The 10,545-nt window shown below is 46.8% G+C and overlaps 1 protein-coding gene across 1 annotated transcript in view; it reads right to left on the reverse strand.

The window, feature by feature from the left end:
* ADRB2 (adrenoceptor beta 2) overlaps window positions 1–8,761 on the reverse strand; it is a 52,417-nt gene extending 43,656 nt beyond the window's left edge. The window contains exon 1 of the mRNA XM_045551420.1: window positions 7,367–8,761. Within this exon, the coding sequence (XP_045407376.1) occupies window positions 7,367–8,555 (1,189 nt within the window). The 5' untranslated portion in view covers window positions 8,556–8,761. The remainder of the gene's footprint in view (window positions 1–7,366) is intronic.
* Window positions 8,762–10,545: the final 1,784 nt, after the last annotated feature.

Below are 10,545 nucleotides of genomic sequence, written 5' to 3' on the forward strand. Positions count from 1 at the left end.
CACAGACCTGGGCAGAGGGAAGAGAAAAGCACCCGATTTCCAGATGTCAAGGGCTCCCCTCACCCGAAAATGGTGCTTTGACTCAGCGCAAACCAATGTGCTGTCACCAGGCTCCTCCCTCAGCCCTCCCACCTAGCAGGGGCAGCTCACTCAGACTGCGCCTGAACAATGTGAAAGACAGTGATGCCGACTCTACGTGCAATCTGGTTTCCTAGTCTATACTTAGTCACGACCTTCCTAATAATAGCATGCGCTTGCCCCTTAGTTTCAAGGGTCAGAGATTAATCAGCCCCCTCTGAAAAGGATCCCTGGGGAATTAGAACAAAATGCACCCAAACTTTCTTCTCATAATCTTCTCTCTCCCCTATCCTCAACAGGGGAAAGACAGATGTCCTATTCTAGTGGCAAAACACACTAGCTCTGGTTCAGAATGCCCGGGTTTCCCTCCAGTGGGTTGTGTGATCTTGAGCAACTTAATTAACCTCCTCAAGTCTCAGTGTCCTTATTTAAAAAATGATGACAAACATAATGGCACATAATAGCGCTATGTGGTAGCGTTGCTGTGAGTCCTCAATCAGACCATGCACAGCAATTGCCAAATGCAGTGCGTGGCTGTGGCTTGTAGGAAGCATTCTGTAGTTACAGCATTGCTATTATCACAAGAGGTGGGTTGGAATAGGAACCTATTGTTGCCCTTTTCAAATAGCAGGTATTGGTCACTATGTGATCTGAATAGACTTATTTTAACCCAAGTCAACAGGCTGGGTTGGCGGCATTCAACAATGCAGAAAGAACTCTGTCCTGGGAGTTCAGTGGTTAGTTTCCCATGCTCTGAAAGCAGATTAGAGCCCAGGTGCAGAAAGCATGCTTTCAACAATATGTGTATGGAAACATCTTTTTCATCCACCAGCAAGGTTGAGGGGGCATTCTGTTTAATTTGCAAAGTTTATACCTTCGTAATCTTGTTCCTCAAAATGTGGTCCATGGAGCAAGTATGTTGGAAAAACCTGGGGAAACTTGCTAAAATTCAGATTGTTGGGCCCCAACTCAGGCCTCCAGATTCAGACTCCCTAGGAGTGGTGATTCTTTTGCATCCTAACGTTTGAGAACTGCTAACCACTCTGTATTACCATGCCAATGGGCAAGCAGGAATTATAATATCTGGATCACAGCATACAGAAAAAAATATATATTCAAGGGGGTATTTGTGAAAATATTAGCAATGGATCCAAAACAGTATGAATAATTTAATTCTATTTTTATTTAAAAATATATTTATACACATTTATATAGCCATGCTTAGAACAAAGACTGGAAGCACATACATCATCAAATTTAACAATGGCTATTTCTAGGTAGTAACATTATGTGTGATTTATCTCATTTTGTACTTTCATATATTTTTTTTTCTTTTGAGACTGAGTCTTGCTTTATCTCCCAGGCTGGAATACAGTGATACAATCATAGCTCAATGCAACCTCAAACTCCTGGGCTCAAGAAATCCTCCTGCCTCAGCCTCCCAAGTAGCTGGGATTACAAGTGCGCACCACCATGCCCAGCTAATTTTTTAATTTGTTGTAGAGACAGGGTCTCACTGTGTTGCCCAGGCTGGTCTCAAACTCTTGGCCTCAAACTCAAGTGATCCTCATGCCTCAGCCTCCCAAAGTGCTGGGATTACAGGCATGAGCCACAATGCCAAGCCCTTTCATATACTTCTAAATGTTCTGTAACAAGTACCTATCACCATTCTAAAGCAAAAAAATGTGCTTTAAAATAAAAGCAATGTGGTCAGATGTGCAAAACTGAAGACTTCCTGAAATCTTACAAAATTTTGGAGAAAGAAGGAAAGAGAGGACTCATGTAAACCAAAGCATCTCTCTTCAGAGATGATGAAACAGGTATAGAGAAAGGAAGTGGCCTGCCTGAGGTTACCCAGACTAGCAGGGGCCACCACAGACCCTAGATCTCCAGGCTTTGGGGCCAGAAGGCTTTGAAGTGCTCCGGTGCTGGCCAGAGACTTGCCTCCCTTCCTTCCCACCCTGTTAGGGTGACGGAAAGATCACAGGAAGCACAATGATTCTGAGGGTGGAGAAGGATGTAATAGCCTTTGCAGAGAGGACTTTGCAGCTTTCATTATTCTCTCTCTGGGAGTTAGTAGGTCATTTGCAAAAGGCATGGGAAGAGCAGCTGATGAAAAGGTCTAATAGTTTGGAAAACTGCTTAACCTTATTGCTCTATTTCTGGATTTCCCCCTATGGCCAAGGACTGTTGGGATCCTCATTTCCCCGAGAGGTTTCCTGTTTAGGAATGCAGTGAAACCTCTGAAATCTAGAGGAATTGGGGGGAAGGCCAGCCGGAATTAGGGAACACTCTGAATACTTTTTAAGGACATTCAGATCTATTTTTTTCAAGAATATAGGATCACAGATTTAGAAGGAGCCTAGTCCAGCCTCCTACTTAGTGCAAGAATTCCTGGGCTTCGTCCCCCACAGAGCCTCATCTGGGCTTCTCTTGAATACCTCCAAAGACAGGAGGCTCTCTATTCTGATAACTTATTTTACTCTTAGAAAAGTCTCCCTTCACCTGAGCTGGGAAGGTTCTTCTTGCCTTCTGCTATTCATATAGTACTGGTAGCCCCCTTTTACCCCAGACGGTCCTGAAATATTTAAAAGCAGTTATCATGCACCAAATAGTCGCTTATAGCATACTCTTCTGCAGGCTGACTGCAACCAGAATATTCAGCCATTATTTATGTTACAAATGTCATCAGCTCTGAACAGAAATATAAATGGCTATTTCTAAATTGCCTCTAAATTAACATCTATATAAATTCAGAGCTGAGTGGAACTCAGATGCCACTTGCACTGGCCTCATTAGTTTACAGATGAGCTTTTGCTCACTTTTAAGGTCCCTTTAAGAAAGCCATTTTACCCAACTTTACAGAGAAAAAGACAGACAGACACAGAGAGAGACAGGCTGGGTTGAGACCATGACTCTAGCTGTGTGAATCCCAATCCAGGGCTCTAGCGACTCAGCCTGACTCTCATTATTCATAAGACACCAACATTTCTCAAGTTCTTAAAAGTGGTTGGGAAGTTTGTTCTCTTAGGTATTTCAAAAATTCCTCCTTCAAATTATATTTGCACTGTTAGTGAAGTAGAGATTAGCACAGAGCTGAATTTAGTAGACATTATACTGTCAGTGAAAAGGCTCATTGAAAGTGTATTAACCTTCCTTGCTCTCTGTCAGAAATCACCTCCCTTGGTCTAGAATGCTACCTCGAAATGGACAGTGCACCCCTAGGACCACACACACCTACCAGATTTCCGTAAGGTCCAGCTAGCCATCAATTTAGGAGAACTTCTCAACTCTGGCACTGAGAATGGTTTTGCCAGGGCGTAGGGCAGCCTGTGTTTCTGCTTTACCCTGCTGTGCTCATTTTAGTTTCATGTCCTCTTTCCAATTTGGCCTGATTCTCTGATGAAAAGACAAAGCAAAAACTCAGAGAAGCACACTGTGCACTTCATGATTGGTTTCCTGTCTCAGTCCCCAATAACCCTGCAGTCACATGCTTGGAAGGGAACATTCCTCCCCACCCCAACCCACAGCAATCTCTCTCTTCTCTCAACAAGGTATTACATTTCCAGTTCTTACACTTATTCTGGCACGGGTTATAAACTGCCTCATGCTGCTTCCTGGTGTGCATGGGTGCTAGGCTCCATGGACACTGGAATTACATAGACCTGGTTTCTAGTCCTGACTCTGCAACCAGTTGGATTTGAAAAGTTACTTAACTTTTCTGAATCTCAGTTCTCTCTTAGATGAGGATAATTATGCTCCTTATATCCTATGGTTGTAAAGATGACATAATGCTAACAGGTGCCTAACATAGTCTCTAATGTTTGATAAGATTCCATAAAAAGGCATCTGTTTAGTACTATTAATATTATGCTCCAGAAGGCAGAGACTGAAGCTTACACTTTTCCCATACTGCACACAGCAGGCGCTCCGTAACTACCCCTGACTGATTCTGGTCTCGTCTCCATTTGGCAGTAGGTTCTTCCTAAGAAACACTCTAAGCATCATGTGCGGACAGTTCCTGTTCCCAAACTCCCTTTACCCCTGATTCTTTCTCCCATTAATTATCCTAGTGGGGAGGCCCACCCTGTCCTGCCACGTTCACACCTGTCAGCTTGCATCTCAGGATAAAGTTCTCATTTGACAGACTCCAAGAACTTGCTGTCCAGGCAAAAAAAAAAAAAAAACCCTGTGTGATGATGAACCCAATACAAACCTTAGTAACCAGCATGTCAGCAAAGAGAGGGACAAAGGGACACTTACAAAATCCTGCCCCCCAAAAGAAACAAAGCAACAGTAAAGGAGGTAGAAAGCAAGGAAGCAAGGGATTAGGATATGCCTAGAATATTCTTGCTTATCAAGATCCTTAAAGCTGATCAAAGTTCTTGTATTTAAAGTATTCATAAACGGACCTGAACATGGCTAAACTCCCCTTTTAGCTGGGAATCCAAATTAACATTCATAGCTGAATTTTTAGCTGAGATTAGGTCAGATGCACCAAAAGAGTATATATATAATATTGACATTGTTTATTAATGATATTTGTTGTCCACAGGACTTACAAATGATGACAAGTTTCCAATTATTTTTTTTTTTTTGAAACAATACCACAGTAATTTCTACCTGGAGTGGCTTGAAATTCTTGGCACATCATAAAAAGCCAAGGCATCTCCTAGCTTCCCTAAATGCAGAGGATATCCTAGTGGATTCTTGCCGAGAAAAAGGAACAATTCTTTCTCTTATTCCTCCTGCAGATTATTACCTTATTTCTTGAGTTTTGAGTTAAGGATCCAAAAGAAAAAAAGTACCTGCTGAAATGAGTTTGTTATGCTACAGCCCCAGAGAAAGCTTCCACAATTGTGGGTAAGGACAGGACTCATGCAGACATGGAGGAGAGAACACAGCAGCTCCTGGAATGGCAGTTGGGTTCCCTGGCTTGAGCCCTGCTCTGACATCCTTAGCTGCTTACCTTGGGCAGGTCATTACCCCCTCATAGGCTTTTGGTCTTTTCAGATGTCAAATGCTTTCTATGGGCTCTTCCATGTCCAAGATCCTATGAGGCTAATGAGAGTGTGATGATTAGCTGGAGAAGCTGCTCAAATCTCTGGGTGTGGGGCCCAGAGCAGTAGAAAGAGCATGTGATAATAGATATGAAAACTCTTGGAGAAAAAGCAAAAGTGCTGAATGACACAGACTCTCCAATTTGCCACATTCCAAAAACACGGGTGCCTAACATTCTCCTAAGAGCTCAGTGCTCTCCCAGACACCCCCCACACTGAGCTGACAGGAAGCAGAGAAGGCCATTGCTTTTCTGGTTGGGGACCTTGGCTGGGCAGAAGGGAAGAGAGGATTGGAGTCAGCTTCAGGAGCCAGTGAAATGGCAATGAACCCTGCAGGCGGATCCTCTCCAGCCCGGCGTTGCCAAGGAGGACGATCCACTCCATCAGACCTGGGCCAAGCTCTGGCTCAGACACACAGGCAAAAATAGAAAGGGGCTGGGAGAAGAAATGTGTTTACTTTTGTGATTTCCCCTAATGCGCCTCTTAATAGTATTATAATCTCTCCACAAACAGGCAGTCCTGACCCACAGGCCTCCTCCATTGATAAGCCCTCCCCAGCGATTCATGTACAGCCTTCAAACCTCCTAACGTCTCGTGGTCACCGTCTGGGCAGCTGGAAGGCCAGTTTAGAAGGCAGCATGATGGAGCGGAAGGAGCACTGGCCTAGGGTCTGTCGCTGACTGGGTGAACTGCGAAAAAATCCCTCTGAGGCCATAAAAATAAAGCACTTGAATTAGAATCTAAAAATCTATTTAGATTTTTAAAGTTTGCATCCGTGGCTTTCAACCAGGGGCTATTTCACCCCACAGGTTGTATTTGGCAATATATGGAGACAATTTTGGTTGTTATAACTCAGGGGGTGCTACTGGCATCTAATGGGTAGAGGACAGGGATGGTGGTAAACATCCTACAATGCATGGGACGGACCCCCCACGACAAAGCGTTATCTGGTCCCAAATGCTAACAGTGCCGAAACTGAGAAACTTTGCTTTGTATTGACGTGAGAAGAGTCAACCAGAGAGGAAAGCAGGGACGGAAGGAAAGGAGGAGCAGGGGTTGAAGCCCTGTTTCTAGGTCATGAGGTATTCATCAGTTATGCGTTTTCCAGCTTTTCTCCCTGTGACCAAAGCCCTTTTATTTTTCCTCGGAATTACAAGGCCACGTTTGAGCAGCTTTTTCACAAGAACATCTTCCTTATCCTTAAAATGCCAAGCCCCAATGCAGTACAAAGAGCTCCACTATAAGACATGGCAAAGATATAAATATAAGCAGTTATGAAACAAGTAGAACTGGAAGGTGGGTGGTGGGGGCGCACGGAGGGACAAAACATATGCCCATAACTCTGCTCCTATGAGTCAGTGTTTCTGCAGTAACAACACAGAACAATAACCGTGGGGCGAGCCGAGTTGTACCGAGAGCAGGCAGAACCGATCTGGGGCACGAGTGTCAGGAGAGACGCAGATTTGCAGCAGTAGATTCAAAGGCAAATGAAAGGGTTAAGCAATCAGGGCATGTCATTCTGGTATCATTCCACATTAAGTCATTGGGCAGTTATTACAAATAGTTACCTGTGGTTTCCAGTGGGGGAGACAACGACACTCCAGTCAAGGGGTTTTGGAGAAACAGGTGCAATGCAGACATGAGCAAACAGTTTATTTACTGTAAACTTCAGACTTTGCTCAGAAAAACAACTGAAGCTGCCCCTCAAGTCCCTGCCTACAACACCCCATTTGAGCAAATAAGAGGAGCGGGAGAGAGTCCATGTTCACAGATGGGAGGTCTGAGATACTCAAGAGCCTCAAGTCCAAGGGTGCAAGAAGGAAAATCTCCTTCAGATACAAACTATCAGCAGCAATATATCACCCCTAATACTTGACCAGTGAGGTAGATACATGAAAAAGTTATCAAAACACAGCAGACCGAAGTCCTCGAGGACTAAAGCTCTTCAGACGTGAACTTACAAGTTCTGTGCAAAGAGGAACTGAACTGTACAAGACACACTCAATTTACAGCTTAAAAAAATAAAAAAAAAAGGCAGAAGGATGCCCTTCCTCCTGCATATCTCTATACAATTTTATTCTAAATTTATTACACTCAAGTTAAATAGTCTATTTAGTGTTCTTTGGGGGGGGGGGAATCTTAAAAAATAGAAAAACTGCTTTACAGCAGTGAGTCATTTGTACTACAATGCCTCCCTTGTGAACCAATGCTATGGTTAGGCACAGTACCTTGACACTTCACAAAGTCTTCCGTGCCTGGGGGGTCCTCGGGCAGCAGTTCGTTTTCTTTCTCCTGCTCCACGTGATAGGCACTCTGCTCCCCCGAGTACTCAGTTTTGCCGTTGCTGTTGTTGGAACAGCCATTCCCATAGGCCTTCAGAGAAGACCTGCGCAGGCACAGAAGCTCCTGGAAGGCAATCCTGAAATCCGGGCTCCGGCAGTAGATAAGGGGGTTGAAAGCAGAATTGACATAGCCCACCCAGTTCAGGAGGATGTAAACTTCCTTAGGGATGAGGTTATCCTGGATCGCATGCACAATGTTGACGATGAAGAAGGGCAGCCAGCAGAGGGTGAAAGTGCCCATAATGATGCCCAGTGTCTTGAGGGCTTTGTGTTCCTTCAAGCAGAACTTGGAGGACCTGCGGAGCCCGTGCCCGCTCCGCCCATCGTGCTCAGCCTGGCTGAGGTGCTGCGCGTGGAAGCGACCCTCAGATTTGTCAATCTTCTGGAGCTGCCTTTTGGCCACCTGGAAGACCCTGGAGTAGACGAAGACCATGATCACCAGGGGCACGTAGAAGGACACGATGGAGGAGGCAATGGCATAGGCTTGGTTCGTAAAGAAGTCACAGCAGGTCTCCTTGGCGTAGCAGTTGATGGCTTCCTGGTGGGTGGCCCGGTACCAGTGCATCTGGATGGGCAAGAAGGAGGTAAGGCCTGACACGATCCACACCATCAGGATGACCACCCGGGCCTTATTCTTGGTTAGCAGGCTCTGGTACTTGAAGGGAGATGTGATGGCGAAGTAGCGATCCACCGCGATCACGCACAGGGTCTCGATGCTGGCCGTGACGCACAGCACATCAATGGAAGTCCAAAACTCGCACCAGAAGTTGCCAAAAGTCCACATTTTCATGAGGATATGGCTGGCCCCAAAGGGCACCACTGCCAGGCCCATGACCAGGTCGGCACAGGCCAGAGAAGTGATGAAGTAATTGGTGACCGTCTGCAGACGTTCGAACCTGGCAATGGCCGTGATGACCAGCACGTTGCCAAACACGGTGGCCAGGACGATGAGCGACATGACGATGGCCATGCCCACCACCCACGCCTCGTCCCGTTCCTGCGTGACGTCGTGGTCCGGCGGGTGGCTTCCGTTGGGCGCCAGCAAGAAGACGCTGCTGTTCCCGGGCTGCCCCATGGCTCGCGGGCTGGCAGGTGCGCGCACCGGGCGCCTCAGCGGGCGGACCTCCGGCGGGGCGCTGCGGGCCTCATTCAGCGGCCGTGGGGTGCGTGTGGTGGGGGCGCGTCCTGCACGCTCAGCTCGTGGGGTGCTCTGGGCTCGCTGCGCCCGCCGGTTCCAGCCTGCGCTCTGGAGAAGCCGCCTCGGAGTGCGCGCTGCCCGTTATGTGCACAGGACTTCAGGGGACCTGCCCTCCCGGTGACGTACGGGAACTTTGGGCCAATGCAGCGCCGGCAGTCCCGAAGGGGCGAGCCACCCCTCCCCTTCCCTCCCCTCCTCTCGCCCGCCCCTGTCCGGGGGCCGGCCCGGGCGGGGCCCAGCTGCTCCCTGGCGGGCGGGCCACCACTCCCTGCAGGCTGCCCTGGCTGGCCCCTGAGTGCTAAAGCTGGGGCGAGCGTGCCTACCAGTCACCCCGGGAGCTCCAGGCTCTTCGGTGGCTGCTACCTGTCTGTCCCGGGAGGCTGCGCGCCCTGAGGTCTCAGGGCAGAGCGCAGCACGCGGACACTCCCCTACACTCGGAAAGAGAGAAGAGAGTGCCCACGGGGACACGCACATACAGGCACAAATGCACCCCGACAGACATGTTCAGACTTATACGGAGCCACAGACACTGGGACACACCCGCCCGGCGGCACTGACATGCACACGCGCGCGCACACAGCCCAACAGGCACAAAGTCACCCCTGTCCAACACAGAGACGCTGCCAGAAACAAGCACAGAAGCACCCAGAAGCACAAAGGCACGGTGACACACGCAGTAGGAAGTAAACACATACAGACGCTCGCTTGGACGCAGGTAGAGAGACAGAGACACGATGTCCCCATTCCGGTACTCACAACCCCCCTCACCCAAGCACTCACACATGTCGCTGCTGCCCCCTCCCAGTAAGCCAGTATATTCTCTTTCAAATATTTGGGAAGACCACAGGCGGTGACTTCAACAGCTGCAGATGATGATTTCCTGAGCACACTCACTGTCAAGTACTTTGGGTGTCCTTCTGGGGAATTTGCAGGCATCGAGACAGATAATTTTACCCCTTGGGTTTCATTCGGAAAACTGGGGTATGCATGTATGTATTTTGGGACTTGGGAGGGAGAGAGAAAGTTGTATTCTTTTGTTTTTCATTCGTGGGAGTGTGGCATCACTTGGTGGACTGTAGAGGCATTGAAAATGGGATAATTTTCCTTTTAAACACAATTCCTTTCATAACCCTGTTGCAACTAAAAAGAAATCCTTTTACCTGTTGGAGTTTGTTAATCTGTTGTGTTGAAGCACATGAAATTGCCACTGTTTGGTGTCTCTGACTTACAAAAATGGCAATTTCATGTGGTTCTGGTTATTAGGAATGTGTTAACATTAAGAATATTTTTGAAACTATAGAAAGCAAAAGATGATTTTTACTTAAAATAAGACCAAGCATTAAAATTAAGGTCTTTGTTCATGAAATATTATCCTTTGCATCTGGCATATGACTCCACCGCTTAAAAGAAATTAATTATCAGGGTTTGATTTCCCATGTATTAGTGGTGTCTGAAAAACTGAAACTATTTCATGCAGCGTAACTAAACATACTTTGCAGATTACATAATAACATAACAATGGCTAACATTTAGGGAACATTCCGCTATGTACTTTTCATGTATTATTCTATTTAATCCTTCCCACAGTCCCATGGAGGGGGAATTATTTTTAGCATAATTCACAAATGGGGCTCAAAGAGGAAAATAACTTGCCCAGTGGCAATGGCCGGGCAGTGCCGGAAGCTGGATTTGAACCCAGGTCTGCCTAACTCTAAGACCCGTCTTTTAATGTTTTCAATGTACTGCATCATTACATGCTGAAAGGAGCAAAAGTTACGGAAGAAGCACTACAACTGGAATCCTACTAGCCAGGTTCCTGACTCACCTGACTTAGAACTTTCTAGCTCACTTTTTAAAAGGGAAATCA

The sequence above is a fragment of the Lemur catta genome, chromosome 5, assembly GCF_020740605.2.
Source record: "Lemur catta isolate mLemCat1 chromosome 5, mLemCat1.pri, whole genome shotgun sequence".
In the NCBI taxonomy this organism is placed as follows: domain Eukaryota; kingdom Metazoa; phylum Chordata; class Mammalia; order Primates; family Lemuridae; genus Lemur; species Lemur catta.